The 17,737-nt window shown below is 33.7% G+C and overlaps 1 protein-coding gene and 1 long non-coding RNA gene across 2 annotated transcripts; one reads left to right on the top strand and one right to left on the bottom strand.

Annotated features, from left to right (window-relative positions):
* The first annotated feature begins 7,088 nt into the window (after positions 1-7,088).
* LOC121431929 (E3 ubiquitin-protein ligase TRIM71-like) lies at positions 7,089-11,623 on the top strand. Its single transcript, XM_041629706.1, has 2 exons — positions 7,089-7,885; positions 10,116-11,623. Exons 1-2 carry the CDS (start codon positions 7,256-7,258, stop codon positions 11,478-11,480), a joined length of 1,995 nt encoding a protein of 664 aa, XP_041485640.1. The 5' UTR covers positions 7,089-7,255; the 3' UTR covers positions 11,481-11,623.
* A 1,502-nt stretch (positions 11,624-13,125) lies between these two features.
* On the bottom strand, positions 13,126-17,737 carry LOC121431931. Its single transcript, XR_005972172.1, has 2 exons — positions 15,067-17,737; positions 13,126-14,103 (listed from the first exon to the last, which is right to left on the bottom strand). It is a non-coding gene; the product is annotated as an uncharacterized LOC121431931 (long non-coding RNA).

Below are 17,737 nucleotides of genomic sequence, written 5' to 3'. Positions count from 1 at the left end.
TGCGTGAAATTGCATATTCATAATGTGTACATAAATATATTGAAATTTATATTGTTATTACATTCTCTATATTATAGTGTGCATAATGTATGTATGGAAATGTTTACCACAAAATATAAATTTTACACTTTTTTAAGTTTTAATTTGACCCATATTTTGTTTCTAATACCTGTACATATCCAATCAATTTTAAAATGCGATTTTTATATGAATTATTATTGTATAATATAAATTGTATGAATGTGTTTTTATTATTGTGGATGTCACCTTACAAGTCCCGGGGCTCCGGAACACAAAGATTAGCGATCAATCGCTAAATGAATTGACCAATCAAGATCAACATTACACGAGCATGTGTCGCAAAATACTGACTGGGAACCAATCAGAAGTATTCTTTCATATTTGCTATTCATCGCAAACCTTGTGTTACGGAGCTCTGATCTGGGAGGAAGGCCTTTGGGCGGTAGTAATTTATTTTACGTTTTCCTTTCCCAGGCAACCCATGGGTCCCGTAACACAAAGATTAGTGATTAATTGCATATTTGATTTTTACGATCAATTGTATATTGTAGCCAATGCAATCAATCGTAGAAAAATGTTCTACAATAATTGCTATGCTCTGTGTTACGGGCTCCTGGAGATTAATTGGTAATCATCCTCGTCTCTTTTGTTTTTGTATAAGTGTTCTCTTTGAAAATTTCATTTTGTTGATATACTGAACAAAAATAATAATAACAATGTATATACATGTAGAGGACTCCTCGCGCGGAGTACATGCATGGATTTTGAAGTTCAAACTTGTATGACTATTGACACTAAAAAAAGGGAACCTGAAAAAGGGGGCACTTTAAATGTTTCGTTGATAGAAAAACAATAACCGTCCCAAACAAATATCATTGATGTCTTCGGTTTGGTAAATAAAGTAATTTGGTCTCTTAGTGAATATTAAGGTTTTTGTCGTTTGGTATACACATGGATTTCTGGCAAGATAGACTATAGTATGTTCGCTGCCTGCATTGGCATAATATTTCCCTCCCGCGAATATATTTTCATATTTTATTTTTGTACTTCATTTTCAACTTTGGATATTTAAAGTGGTATTCTTTTGGTGGGTGTCGTCTTCCGTCTCTATCCGTTATTGTAAACTGAAATTTGTAAAATGCATACTTGTATATCCAAACTATGTCACAAGTTTTCATACAACATGTACAAGCATGGGATTTTTCTTAGCAAGCTCATCCGTTCCATTCCATTTATTTTTTACCCAAAGTAACTTTTATTCATTCAATGTCCTTTCATCCGAGTTTTTTTATATATGATGTATATTATAATTGGAATTTAACTCGTTGTGATATTTGTTTACGATGTATTTTTGATATTAATGTACTTTATTGGATTTTAAGAACGAAGAATTGATAAATCTAAAATGTTTTAAATCTCACTAAGATGATCAAATACCTTCTCACAGACGAATTTCATTTCTAGTAAATCCATCGATTTAAAGAAAGAGAGAACGGTGTATCAAACCAGGATGCAATTCGTTATACCCACTGTTCTCTGAGATGAATTATAATACCAACATTTTGCACCAATTTATTTTTGTTATAATTTGGACTTAATGAATGTTATCAATTCAGTTTGACAAATCGAACGGAAATTGTTTGCGTCAACGATATTGGCTTTACTCTGAGAGACAGTATAGATTATTTTGCACAATCATATTTTACATGTTTCACATAACATATATAGTATATCATTTCATGTTTTTAACGACATATCTATCGAGTTTATAAAATCTCTTCATAATACGCTGTCTGATTACCATTCTGTGAAATACACAGAATTACTTCAACCATTGTTATAGCCTATTATGGTGGAGCCAATAAAACTAACGCTGTAAATATTCAAATCATAATAGAAGCGAATAATTTTATTATCATGTGAGTGAGGGGAGAAATTGACAAAGTGTTGGCCTTACTATAGAATGACATAATCAAATCCGACAATTAAGATTTCTAAACCAACTGATTTTTTCCATTAATCATTTTCATGGATTTCAATTTTAATGATAATAATAATCAATGGCGGCGCCATGATATTTTGATGGGGGGGGGGACACCGAAAGATTGAATTAGAGGGATGTTTTATAGGTTCATGCATGGTCCAGACCTCTCCATTTTAATTCTTTTTCCTCAATTCTCTCCTTTCCTTCCTTATTTTCCTCCTTTGTCACTACGTACAAACTCAGAAAATCGTAGGGAGCGGTACTTCCCTTTTCTCGATGAATAAATATAGACAAAATTTTAATACCATTTGTTCCAGGAAGGGTAAGAGAAATGGAGATTGAAAGAAAGAAGGGAGGGGGTAGAAGAGGTAGAAGTTTGGAACTAAAAGAGATGCGAACGAGGGCAAGATGTAAAATGGAAGTATAATAATGAATAGTAAATTTAGAGAGGGGAAGAGCGAAATGGAAAAGATGGGAGGGGGAATAGAAAGAGATATAGGGGAAAGGAAACTCATGCCGTTTGAAAGTACTTAGAATATCACATTACAAGACATAAGATAACAATTTTATTGTTATTCCGGCTAAAATCTATATAAGGCCTGGATAAGATCATGCTGCAGCATCAACGGAACCGACTCCTGATACAATGTATACCATTCGAAAAAAAAAACCGGTCAGACAGCCCTGAGGTCGGTTTTCTTTTTCATTCTCCAGTCATACCAACGAAACCGACTCCAAACCGACTGATATGCCATTTGAAAAACAAAAACAAACCGTAATAGCCTTGGGGCCGATTGCACGAAAGGGTCCTTGCAAGAATTGTCTTTCGTGTCGCCCATTCATTATGATGCGCCATGTGAAACACATTTTAAATAAATTACCTGCAAACATATTTTATTCATCCGTTAGAGTAAAGAAAATCTTTGTTTATAAAATGATGTGATAAATCAAGATATCGTATACACATTGATTTAAATGCTAGTTAACAAAGCTTATTTGTTTATCATACATTTCAGAAATTTCCCGCATACAGCGCATCATAAAAGATGGGCGACACGAAAGACGGTCCTTGGAAAGACCCTTTCGTGCAATCGGCCCCTGATCGGTTTTAGGTCGGTTTCATCGATGTGACTGTATATAGCATGAAAAAAATCAATGCTCCAGGCACACAATCGAAACAAACCACAAACCGATCGATAGAATGTCATGGGAAATAGCGTATAGATTCAGTAGATCTGGAGTCGATATGACCGATGCTAAGACTGTATAACACTGATCACTAGACTGAATGATAATAAATAGCGAAGTTATTGAATTTTGAAGTTTAGCATTATTTTGTGAAAATAGACAAATGCACGTCATCATGAATATTCATTAGGTGGGTTGATGATGTCACATCCCCATATTCCTATTTCTTATGTTATTACATGAAATCATATTTGTTTCATTTTTTCATACATGTTTGAATAGTGTGTCTCCAATGAATATCCAATGCACTAAATCAGTTGTCAATCCAAATTGTTTAGGTCTTGGTAGAAAAAAACGTGAATAAACCTAATTTCATAAACTACAAAAGAACAAGTGGGGATATGAAATCAATTTGCTCATTGAATATTCACGAATACATGTCATGAATTGTTTCACTGGAATAATGCAAATCTTTAAAATGACATAACTTTGTTATTCGTTCCGATTTTCATCAAATTTTCAGTGTTTTGTTTGTCTGATTTTTCTTTATCTGTTTAAATCATATAATTTTCAGCCCGGAGCATCCCTTTAAGCTCAGGATTTGAACAAAAGTAACAGTGTACCCAACGAGATTTCGAAAAAACAACTATGCTCCAGCTTCTCACTAAGTCGGTTTAAAGGGGCCCACTCCATGCTGAAAGTAAAATGATTTGAATTGATACCTTACCACGAAATGCCATAAAATTTAAATTTAAACCCTTGACCTGTCGTGTTTTGTTAAAAGCGCTCCGAATTTTTGTCATTCGTTACGATACTTTTCTTTTGAAAATGTCTCCGTCGTTATATACTCCCTGATAGAGGCGTAACTTAATGAAAACATATAGTTCAGAGACAGTAGTGCTGACCCATGTTTTGGATGGCGAGAGGGGGTAAAGACAATGTCCAAAATATTTCGGCGAGCTCTGCGCGCCAAATCATGATGCAGAATTTTGCACGTGATGCTCACCGAAAAGTTTAGTTTATATGTTTAATAGTATTTTCATGGCAAGTCTGATGGTTTTATAGCGGTTTTAGATGTTCGTCAAATACATTTTTGCAATAGATGGATTCTTAATATTTTCAATCTGTCAAAATTATTTGGCTAGACCCCCCCCCCATTATCGTTAAATGCATTCATCTACATCTGTAACACTAATCAGACCCTGATTCATAATATTAGATGAACAATTCTCAAGCGTTATGAAAATGTAATTTTTTACCTAGCACGATATTAGAAATATCTTTCATAGGAAAGAGAAAAGCTGTTTGGTGTGTATAAGGCTATTCACAATAGGTCATTTTAATTGTATTGAAAAAAAAACCAACGTCGAAAAATTTGTCAAGCCCCCAGAAGCCCCTCCCCAAAAAACTGTTAGTCTAGAAGCGCGCCTGGTGCTGGGTGTCTAAAGCACCCCCAGGATTTTCCATGGGGATATAGCGCGTATTATTCTCCATAATTTTATGTAGCACCCCTGGAAATCTGATTGGTGTTAAAGAATGTCGAAATGTAACCAAAAGCATCGATATTTTGTATTGTAATCCTTTATTATTATCATCATCATTATTATTATTATCATCATCATCATTATTATTGTTATTATCATTATTATTATTATTATCATTATTATTTGGCTTAGCATAATTATATCTGTGCTCTGGACCAGAAAAATCGTCATTTTGAAGTGAAACTCCTGCTGTTGGGTCTATTTTTATTCTTTTGCTTGTCAAATTTACACCAATTCAATTCAAATTACATCAGCACCCCCAGCAAAATAAAATTGTTTCCAAAGCCATGTTCATGTGTCTTGGGTTTTTCGACGAAGTTACCTCGGTACTCTGGGGTCTAAAACAATCTACTGGTCCCTTCGTTAAAAAGGAAGAGAGAAATCTTGATTTTTACTTTTATCATGCTTCGTTTTGTACTTTAAAAATAATGTCATAGAAACGTAGACCCGGGGTATTCAAAAGGCCCCAAAATCCCGAATCTGAATTCAAACCACTATAGAAGTGAAGTTGCTTATGGAAAAAGATAATGAGGGGTTTAAGGACGAGATTGCACTCTGCAAATGGGGGTACGTTGGGAACCATAAGTACCTCATCGAACAGGCAATGCGAGCGCGAAGCCCGAGCGAAAATTTAATCTATTGACATTAAATATTTTTAAAAATAATTTTCCAAGTCTTCCCCTGACCTTATTTTATTCACTCGTCTTCCTCTTCTTTTTTTCCTCATTTCTTTCCCCCTTTTTTCATTTTTTGCACCGCCAATAGGGGGAGCACGGGCCCCTCGGCCCCCTGGATCCGACTATACGACTGGGCGTGAAAAATGTAATAAACACTTGTTGTTCAAATTTAGTGACCAATTCAGCATTGTTCAGCTTTGTGCAAGGAATACTGAAATATCTTATTGTATTCGAAGGCACATGACATCAAGAAAGTATGAAAAATGTTACCATCATTTCGAGATATAGAGATATAGGAATGAAATACAAAGAAAGACCTAGATAATGACTGAAAGGAATAATACAAACGGGCGAAATGGAAGCAGGTCTGGATGGGGGAGGGGGGGGGGACAAGTCACAAATTTTCAACGAGGATCTTAGTTCATCCTACACAGTGTTGTTTTTTCAGGAAGGAACAGGTGATTTTTTTTTTTAGAATCTTGAAAGCGATGGATTGAAGTAACTGAGTAATTACTAGTATAGAAGAACTTTTTGAGTTTGAATGGTAAAAAAGAATTATTAATAAGTGGATTATTATTTTGGTAAATTTGGATCAGATTTTCAGAAAGTTTTCACAATTTTCCACTTTAAAGGGTAAGGGAAATTACCCATTTCTCATATAAAACTGAATTACAGCCACTGAGGTGGCCCACGTTTATAAAAAATAAGGTCTAATGACTTTTTATACATTTTTTAATGACCCTGCTTCATAACAATCCATGCAATCCATATTAAGGTTTATCAATTCGTTACCTTTACATGTTGATCTATCTATTTCCTTATTTTTCTCCCCTTTTAAAGGATCATTGTCGAAAAATAACGTAGAAGGAATTTGAAATTCCTCATCCTTCCAAACAGAGTAAATCAAAAGCTACAGATATTATTTTGTATACACGTGTGTTTATCATGAGCCTTTTAAAAAGTTGTTTTGCGAATTAATTTCAAGACGCTTTGATAAGATATTGGAAGTGTAATAAGAAAGCATTTAAGTAAAAAAATGTCTGATATTAAAGCGAGCTACATCATGACCCCAACTGAGATCGATAAATTATTCACAGTATAGATTATGGAAATTAGGATAAAAAAATACAATACGCTGTACTATATAAACTTCACAGAAGTTGTATAAACAGCTTAAACATAATGAAAAAGAGTTTGAAATCTTAAACAAAGAGAGGTAACCAGAGATCTGAGAAATTAAAGGAAAAAATAAGATACTAAGTATTCAAACAAATGGGCTGTTGAAGACAAAATCAGCAACTTCAAAGCAGGTTTGCCAATTTGAGGATCCCCTTACAGTAAAAACGCTGACTTAAACTGACACAATGCTGTTTGCTGTGTACAGTGAACATTAACAATTATGCTTAAATTATTGAGAAATCAATATACAAAAAAATACTTTTGATTAAGTTTTAAAACACCTGTTTTTCCTGTTTGAACAATAAGGTTCACGTACTAATACAGTGTTTATACTACAAAGAGATAACAGTACGTGTATCTCTCAATGATAAAAAAAAATGATAAATATAGTACGTCCTCTATCGACAAGAAAGATGGCAAATGCTTCCATGAAGTTCAAAGGTAGCTGGGAAAAACCAGTTCTATTTATAATTATACTATTATGCTATTGTATTATATCGCAGCTTCCTCATTCTTTATTAATGTGCCCAAAGTCATATTGTAATAGGAGTTCCGCGCACACAGTCAGTTCACGACCGTGCACATAATTATACCAAGGTATTACTCGTAGGTATCTCTAACAACTAAGTAGTCCTCAGTTTGTCTCTAGAGTTTATATAGCAATGGCTGAAAAGATTGAAATAGAGAAAGCCTCTAGTTCTTCACAGGACCTGATATGTCCACTATGTCTTGATATTTTTGACGAACCTACGATCCTGACGTGCGGACACACTTTCTGTAGAAAGTGTCTCAAGAAATATGATCTGACCCACCAGGACATTGACCACATGGTCTGTCCTCTCTGCAGGGAGATCACCAAGTTGTCTGCCAACCGTGTCGACGATCTCCGCCTCAATGCCTCCATCAACGGATGTGTAGACGATTACCACGCCAAGTGTGGAGGGATGAATGCAGTCCTTGAGTTGCGTCAAAAATGTACGGCTTGCAAACTTCAGCAAGACGCTGTCTCCTTCTGCAGAACATGTAATAACTACATATGTGACAAATGTTTACAACCTCACCAGTACATGACCATGTTTGAAGATCATGAGATTATCTCCGTGGAAGATGTCATCGAAGGGAAGGTCAGCATTGGTCATCAATTCGAGAAATGCTCCATCCACAAACAAGAGAACAAAGATATGTTTTGTGATGATTGTAAGGTCCGTGTCTGTCTTAGGTGCGTGGTCGTTGGTCATAAGGTCCATAACATCAAGAACCAGTCTGACTTTGAGCACGAGTTGAGGCGAAAGGTAATGGTCATTTAGCAATTGGGATATTAAGTGAAAAAATATCGTAAAGAAGATACTGATGTAGATTGTGCCGTTGAAGGAGAAGAAAAGATGATACTACTGGGTATTCTTTAACTAATACCCCTGACCCCCCCCCCCCTCTTCTCATCTAGGGGACGCGAAAACAGTTGGGGTATGATACTTATATGCCTCTGATTTTTCTTTCAGTAAATGTGTACAAAAAATAAAATGACAATCTTATTGTGAAATGTTACATGCCCCCCTCTCTCGGATCATCCCCGCTCTCAAAACAATGTCCCGTTGTTATAACTACCGTGTGAGTTAAAAAAAATGACACCTCATAAATCCCTATTTTAACGAAAATATATGCCATTTAATACATAATCATATATGGCCTGAAAGAATATATTTTCCCAAATAACTTACGTTATTTATGTGGACTGTGTTCATGCTTCGATGATCAGGAGGAATTCTTTTATTCCTATTTGTATTGATGTAAATTTTGATTTGCGCTAAAGTAAGACATGGCTGCAATAAATTACTCCATATGTCAGTGATGTCATAATATATACAAGAGTTCCATCAAAATTAATTTCAGAATACGTTATCAATAATTCACATAAATTGTTTGATAACGACTTTTAAGTATTAATTCTCAAGTTGATTCCATTGAAGGGATTTGCATATTAATATGTTTACTAATTCATGATGGATCATGACGTCATTGGCATACGGATTCACTCATTGCAGTAATGCCAAACTTTCGCGCAAATCAAGATTTACATCAATACAAATAGGAATAAAAGATTACCTCCTGATCATCCAAGCATGAACACATTCCATATAAATAATGTAAGTTATTTGGGAGAAAATATTCTTTCATGCCATATATATGATTATGTAAATGGCATATATTTTCGTTAAAAAATAATACCAACTGATTATGTAAGCGTGAAGACATGCCACATAAATATGGAATTAAATTTTTGTTGAAGAAGATACTCTTTCCAAATCCTTCAAGACACATATTTCGGGGACTTATGAGGTGTCAAGATTTTATTCACACGGTATACTTCTAATGGTGTTAATGTTAAAAATGGCAATGAAAAAAAAAATGATAATTCGAAATAATAATAATGATGATAATTATAGTAATAATGATACTTTATCAATGTTAGCAAAATCTCTAAGTGTAATTATAATAATCATAATTGAAACTATGATTACTACACTGTGAAAAAAAAGAGTAAATTTACGTTGGTCATTTTTTTGTTGGGTAATATATACGTTGGTTATTGTTTTGTTGGGCATTATGTGCCCAATACTTAGGCAAATTTTTACTCTGCCGCTGCCAAAATACAGATGTCCAATTGTTGGGCTAGTAATTGCCCTGCTGAGTGGTAAATGTTGCGAAACTTTACGATCACGAGTTGCGCTTGCAGCATGCTACACACGGTCGATAAGATATGGAGGAGCTTCTAGATGACTGGGGGCTGGGGAGCCTCGCTGAATTTTTCATAGATGAGTTGCTTAAACGTTTTTTTAATTTTTTTATTTTGGACTTTACGTTAAGCATAATTTGTAAGGAATTTGTCAGAATAGGCCTACATACATGACATATATCTGACGCTGTTTTGTTTTTGCTTCACTCACTTGAGATATGCACTTGCACTTGTATGCAGCGTTATTGTGCATGCAAAGCACTTTCGGATAAGGTCTCCGGATCGACACGGACCAGGTACACGAAGTGAGTGTAGGCCTTGCCCAGATGTTGGGTTAATAACTTTATTAAAAAGTTGGGCAAATTAATGTCCCCAAAATGTAGTTCAAAATATTACCCAACAGTTGGGCACATTAATGCCCCAACAACGTTGGGTAAAATATTGCCCAGTAGTTGGTAGGGTTGACTATCGGCCCAACGTTGGGCAAAATATTGGGTAAAATATTGCCCAATTTTTTCACAGTGTAAAGATAATTTACCAATAGCAATACGACCACTCATATGATAATAACTGTCAATCATATCCTGTGTTGCCTCCCCTATCCCCCCTCGTCTAGAATAGAGATCAGAAATATTGTTATGAAAACTTTCCGGTTGTTTATACAAGTCAGACGTTATAATAGGCATATTAATTGATTTTTTTTCTAAATATAGAAACTACATTTACCATGTTTACCTGAATGCTTATTTTACAGCAAACGGTAACTATTTTCTCTCTCTCTCTGTTAGGTGACAGCCCTTGGCCAGCAATGTGCAGCTAAGAAAGCTGAGCTGGAAAAGAACATTCAGAATATAGAAGAACAACGTCATGAGGTACACGCTGCCATGCAGAAACTACTAGATGATGTCAGGCAGGCTTACAGCATCAAGGTCAAAGAGCTGGAAGGAAATCTCCAAGATCTCATCGAGCAAATAAATGAATTGAAGCGAAGTTTCGAGGATGATCTCAACATCTTAAAGTCCAAGGATCGACAGAGGATCAAGAGCATTTGTAGTTCGATTACATTGGTAGATAATGACAGACTGGGTCATCTTGAGACAGATAGTCTGTCTGCTCATAATTTGCTCTGTGATGAGCTAGATACCATGCTGAAAGAGGTTACCGATCGCACTACTGCGGAAGTTATTACAAAGAAAGCACAGGAGAAGAGGTTCAATCCTGCAGATGCTACTTGTCTTGACCTTGGAAAAATCTCAGAACCTATCGATCACACTTCTACTGTTGCCACCACGGAGAAAACACAGAAGAGATTGAATCCTGCAGATAAATCTTTTCTTGACCTTGGGAGCATCTCTGGATCGGATCCCAAGTTAGAAATCATGAAGTGTATAGATCTACGGGGAGGAATGGCTGGAATGGCATCTTACTCTCATACCAGTGTGGCCATCGTATATGGGATTTATACACCAGGTATTGATATCATTGATACAGCTGGTGGAACGAAGCGGTATACAAACATACCACATGACGTGGGTTATAAAGATATTGTGTTTCAACGAGACAGTGCATTATGTGTCTCAACTGGTTCTACAGAAGCACACGTGTATTCTCCCAATGGCTCCAGGAAAGCAACAATCAACGTGGGTTGGACTGGTTATTATATTCTCACACTGAACACAAGTCCATCAAATGAGATCCTCATAGCTAACGGTGCCAACAAAGTCTCCATCTATGACTCGCCAGGATCCACTCTCAAACACACTGTTCCAACAAAGCACATGACGTGGCAGGTATCATCCACCAGGTCGGGTTTGATCGTCACCAGTTCATGTGATTACATCAATCCAAGCGTGGTGACGGTCTATGACAGGGATGGGAATGCTGGTGAGTCTCTACAAGCTCCAAAGGATGTCTACCTGTATGCTACCGTGGATGAGCAGGACAGGGTGTATGTAGCGAGTGTTGATTGTAAGAATAGGAAGGTGGTGATCAGGCTCTATGATCTTGATGGTCTGAACCTGAAGGAGAGAGTTGAGTTCAAAGCACTTGATATGACATTGGGTTGGGATTGGTGTTACTTGGTTTCCCTCTCTCCGGACCTACTCGCCTTTGCTTGTAACAAGAAGTTATATTTCATCAAGGTATCGCTGTAATGAAGAGTATCTCACTAGTGTGTATAACATGAACTATTGTTTTTTATGCGATTATTTATAGTGTATCTGAAATGAGAATCAAATATGTTTGTAAACACCTTTCTTAATTTGTTTACCTTTTGTGGTGTGTATATACACAAAACTTTGAAAAACGACTCGAAAAAAAAGTTCATACACATAAAACAATCCCATCAATGAAACTTAAGTATCAAAAGACCATCATTTTTAACTATTTCGTGAATCTGAATTAACCACACGGTAAAAAATGCGTTGTTTAAGCCTGTTACTCTAATAACAAATTGTGTCTCTTTCTTTGTAATTGTTTAAACATTTTAAACAACTAGTTTTTAAGTTGTTTTAAAAATAAACAGATGCTTGATGAGCTTAAACTGTAGTTTTAGAGTGACTGGCTTAAACAACGTGGTTGAAATTTTAAACAGTGTTTTTACAGTGATGTTGTCATTCAACTCGTGTAATTGACATTTAATATCTTGGGGTCTCTGTTATAGAGAATTCGATGAAAGACTGATATATTAACCAAACTTTATATTTTGTGAACGTCAAGATATGTCTTTTGGAAATCGTGTACAATCGATATGCTGTTTTGTTGCAAGCCAGTCTATATTCGTTGTGGATGTACGTAAATGATCTCGAAATCTTAGATTTTTTCTGTCCAGTGTTATGATGCCGGTGAAGAAAAGGCATAATAATTACGGATATCAGCGAATTCTGTCCTATTCGACCATAAACCCATTAATATGAATAGGCCTATATTGCTATTTGTGTGGGATGTATAGTCCTCACAAACCGATTCCTACATAATTATTTTGTTTTTATGAAATATGACTTACAGGAACATTATTATATTTATTTTATAATAAAACGCCTTACTGAATGAATGTGTGATATAAACAGCAGCAACAAATTCTACGATATTAACATATTCCAATTTTACGAGGGCATCAATATTTTTATCAAATAACCTATATTTGTTGTTGTTTTGCCTTTATTCAGAATTCAATACATTATAATATAACAAGGTATAAGTACTTAAGAACTTAATATTTTCACACATTGCACATTATGATATTTCTTTTTTTTATATGTTAGATGTACTGTTTCCAGAAGAAGAAGATTATAATTTTCATAAAATCAAATAATTTAATCAACGAATCATAAAAAAAGAATATTTTGGCCACTATTGAAATCAATATAAATCAAGATAGTTTGAATAAAGATTTTCTTAAAAAACATAAGAAATGTGAATGGGTTACATCATGCCAATATGTCACGGTGTATCTTATTAAAATTTATCAAAATGAATATCGGTAGTGTGTATATTTTGTTTTGAATAATATTTAATTTTCTTCCTATTTCTAATCAATAAGTTTACAGTCACAATTTATATAAATAAAGATTCTTTGCATGTATGCAATATATAAACAACAAATAAATATATCAATATCAATGAGATTACAAATATTTTTAGAATGATTACAATTGAAGTTAAACTGCCAAATGTCTCTTCTATAACAATGTGAAAGCAGAGGGGAAAACCCATATCAATCGACAAAATAAAAAAAATACTTTGTAAAAGATGACTTTTTTTCCCTGAATAGAATATAATTGATTTCTTTTGCACATATTAATTGTACAAAAAAATTATTTTAGACGTTAATTAGAGGAAGGTTATTATCCTAAAACGTCCCTAAATTGCCGTTTGTTTCATAACGCCCTCTTTCGAGAGAATCCGGACATGCTCTACGAACAACATTAGAATCATAGAGATGGATAAAAATAAGTTTTTTCCCACCTCCCTGATGAGAATGTATCTCTTGAAAACTGATTCTATCCAAACATTATACATAAGATATTTTTCTGGAGAAAACTAATCATATTTTTTTTTTGCTTTAGAATAGATTATGAAAAGAAAACAAACACAAAAGCACATAGTTGTCCAGCAAACAAAACGAAGAATAAATAATAAGAAAATAAAATGAGAGAGCGATTTCTCTCTTTGTTATATTTACTTAAGACGCAATAGAATGATGATGATAAGTACTGTATGTTTTGTAATAGAAGATGATGTGTTGTGATATACTAGAAGGTCTTCATTTAAATATAGTGTAAGGGTAACATAATACTCCGATTATGAAACATTGAATGGTTATTGAAATATATTGACTTAATATAAATATATTATATTGTAAATTATGTAATATAAGATGATGTATCTGACATACTATAAGGTCTTTCTCTGTTCAAAGGTATAATGATAGCATGATGTACTCTGATAATGAAGCATTGAATAGTAGTTAAAATGAATCAATGCACTAATTTGATATTCGCTTTTCTAAATTGATTACTTTCTAAATGTTGTTATTGACATGTCTTGCATGTATATGAATATATTGGAATGTACATAATTATATTCTCTCTATGTTGCGTAATTTGAACACTGTATGTATATAAACCTGATAAACTCTGATTTTAGATGCGCGCGCACATGCACAATTCCATAATGACCTTTTAATTTCTTTGTGGATAGTCGAAAGAAGGAACACAAACAGTCACATCCCGCCGTACCGATATATAACGTCGTTAAACGTATATTTTATTCGATCTGTTTGAACAAAATGTATGAAACAATAATAAGTCTTTGTTTACATAACTGATGTTCAGTTAATAGCATGTTAATAAATAAGATTGTTTTATCACACTGCATCTTGTTTCACGTGTAATTATTTCATTGTTTTTATACACGAACACTCATTGTCTGTTGTCTTTTAAAACAGTATAATCATGATTATCAAACCGAATTGTTATCGAAATTATTTACTGTCTGTTTGATCAAACATGTCGAAAGAACAGAAGCAATATCTGTAAAATTCTTGTAGCTTTGAATAATCACAACTTTCTTTAACTTTGTCAATTTCTTTTAGCTATGCACACGTTGATTTAAAATAACTTTGCTTATCTTGCATATACTAGTACATAATTCAACTTAAATCATAACTCGTCAAGGCTTATATGCATTTGTTTCTAATTCTTTTCACAAACAGTAACAAGTGGCTACTACATTAAATAATTCTTTTGCCAGCAATTAAAATACGACACGTACTTTTAGAGCAATAGCCAAATACTTTTTTTAGTATACATCAATGAAGTTAAACATTCACTTGATTCTGAAATGATTTGATTTCAGATCAAAGCTTGTTTTGATTTAGTATCCATTATGTTTATCTGTTTATGTGAATAATATTCTTCTCTGTTATACCAAAATCATAATATCATTATTTTCCTTTTCATTAATTTCCCAAATAAGTTCTTAATATAAACATACAATTTTTACTTTCGTGGATCAACTCTTTCAATTAGCATAATTTATAATGAATCTAGACAAAAAAACTGAAAACCGGAAATCCGAAACCAGAACCGGGAACCGGGCCGAAAACCGGGTCAAAAACCTACACGCCCTGCTCTCATTCCTAAACAGGGCAAATCGAGGCACTACAGATTGACTTTATTTAATTTATCTGACATATATGGAAAACATAAAGGATCTAATGAATTCAAAAACACTTACTCTTTTCTGGCGGGACATAAAACCACGTTTAAATCACATTAAACAACAGAAAGTTTCCCCCAAACTGCGGAGGCCGATACTGGCGTCTGACTCCTGAACCTTTCAAAAATGGAGTGACACGTCAACGCACCTATGCACCAAACTCCACTAAGCGGACTTAATTTGCATAACAAAATATCGCATGTCATTCTATACGGTGTCCTAAATAAATGAAGGGAAATAAATTCAAATAATTAAACGCTTTCAATATTGATATTATATAAATTCAAACAAACTTTTCGCCGGCGAAACACTTTGGTTACTTATTCGAAACCATTTGAATTGCAAGATTTTTTTTTTTTAATTCTTCATTTTAATGCTAAGACATCTTCAAATACATGAATTGAATAATTTATTTACCTGAAAAAATAAAAATTTTACCATGAAATATAAATTTCAAACCTTTTTGATAAGCTTAAAGTTGACCCATGTTTTGTTTCTAATTCCATTACATTTTCTTGATCTCATACATATTAATTCAATTTTAAAATGCGATTTCTATATCTGAATTATTAATGTATAACAAAATGTATATGAATGTGTTTTATTCTTGTGGATGTTGCCTTACAAGTCCAGGTTGGGGCGGAAAGCCTGTGGGCTGAGAATATTAATTCAAAGTAACACACAGGTTAGCGATCAATCGTATACTTGATTTTTACGATTGATTGTACATTGTAAAGTCACTGGAATCAGTCGTAAAAAACGTTCTACGATCATTGCTAAGCTCTGTGTCACGGGCCCCTTGAGATATAGTAAACATCCTTGTCCTTTTTGTGTATGTACATTTTTTCTCAAGTAAATTGCTTTTTTGTCGAAATGCTGAATAAAGTAACAATTACAGTGTATTTATAGCACTAAAAGAAAACTTCGTACACATGAATTTTGAAGTTCAACCTTGTAGAACTATTGAGACTGAAAAGGATACTTTGTAAATATTTCATTGATAGAAAAACAATAACCATGATAACTGTCCCCATATAAATGTCATTGAAGTCTTCTGTTTGGTAAATAAAGTAATTTGTTCTCTTCGTGAATACTAAGGTTTTTGTCGTTTGGAAATGGATTTCTGGCAAGTTAGTCTATAAGTTATATTCGATATTTTGTTCTGTGTCACGCGAAATATTTTAGTTTGACATTTATTGCTTATACCATATTGGTATGATGACGAAGGGGGATTTTAAGTGAATGAATAAAAATTGTATAGCTTTATCATTTGGTTTCTAAATAGGTTGGTTAAACTATTTGCTGCCTGCACTGGCATAATGTTTCTCTCAAGCGTATATTATATTTTTATAATGAATGTTTGTACTTCATTCGTTTTAACTTTTGATATATCATATATTGTTATTTTTTGGTGGTATCTTCTTCCGTCTCTATCCGTTATTGTATTACTGATTTTGTAAAATACATATAATTATCGAAAGTAAGACACGGGGGTTTGTTTATCATACAAGCATGGGCTTTTTCTTGGCAAGCCCGTCTGCTCTATTTCATTTGTTTTTACACAAAGTCACTTTTATTCACCTTAATATCCTTTCATCCGAGTTTTTTATAGTATGTATATTATTGGCATCGAACTCGTTGTGGAATTTTTTACAATGTATTTTTAATATGAATGTTCTTCATTGCATATTTAGAACTATAAGAATCAATAAACATAAAATATCTCAAATCTCACTAAAATACCTTCTCACAGACGAATTTCATTTCTAGTAAACCCGTCTATTTAAAGAAAGAGAGAACGTTCTATCAAACCAGATTGCTTTTTTTACCCAACGTTCTTTAATTTGAGATGAATATAATACCAACATTTTGCGCCAATTAAGTGTTTGTTTTAATTTTGACTTAATGAATGTTATCAATTCAGTTTGAGAAATCGGATATTTTTTGCGTCAACAAAAATGGCTTTACTCTGAGAGTATAGATTATTTTGCACAATCATAATTATTTTACATGTTTCACATTACATAATCATTTCATGTTTTTAACGACATATCCATCGAGTTTATATAATCTCTTCATAATACGCTGACTGATTTTCATTCTATGAAATACACAGAATTATTTATGGTGTAGCCAATAAAAACTAACGCTGTAAATATTCAAATCATAATAGAAGCGAATATACTGAGTGAGGGGGGGGGGGAATTGACAGATGGAGTGTTGGCCCTACAAATAACATAATATAGTTTATCATTTTATGTTTTTAACGACATATCTATCGAGTTTATGTAATCTCTCCATAATACGCTGACTGATTTTCATTCTATGAAATAGATAGAATTATTTCAACCATTGTTATAGCCTATTACGGTGGAGCCAATAAAAACTAACGCTGCAAATATTCAAATCATAATAGAAGCGAATAATTTTATTATCATGATAAGATTTCTAAACCAACTGATTATTTCCATTAATTATTTTTTAATGGATTTCAATTTTAATGATAATAATAATCAAGGGCGGCGCCATATTATTTTGATGGGGGGCACCGAAAGATTGAATTATAGGGATGTTTTATAGGTTCATGGTCCAGACCTCTCCATTTTAATTCTTTTTCTTGAATTCTCTCCTTTCCTTCCTTATTTTTCTCCTCCTTTGTCACTACGTACAAAATCGTATAGGGAGTGGT

The sequence above is a fragment of the Lytechinus variegatus genome, chromosome 18 (assembly GCF_018143015.1).
Source record: "Lytechinus variegatus isolate NC3 chromosome 18, Lvar_3.0, whole genome shotgun sequence".
Taxonomy (NCBI): Eukaryota; Metazoa; Echinodermata; class Echinoidea; order Temnopleuroida; family Toxopneustidae; genus Lytechinus; species Lytechinus variegatus.
This window is presented reverse-complemented; position numbering and strand designations above follow the sequence as displayed.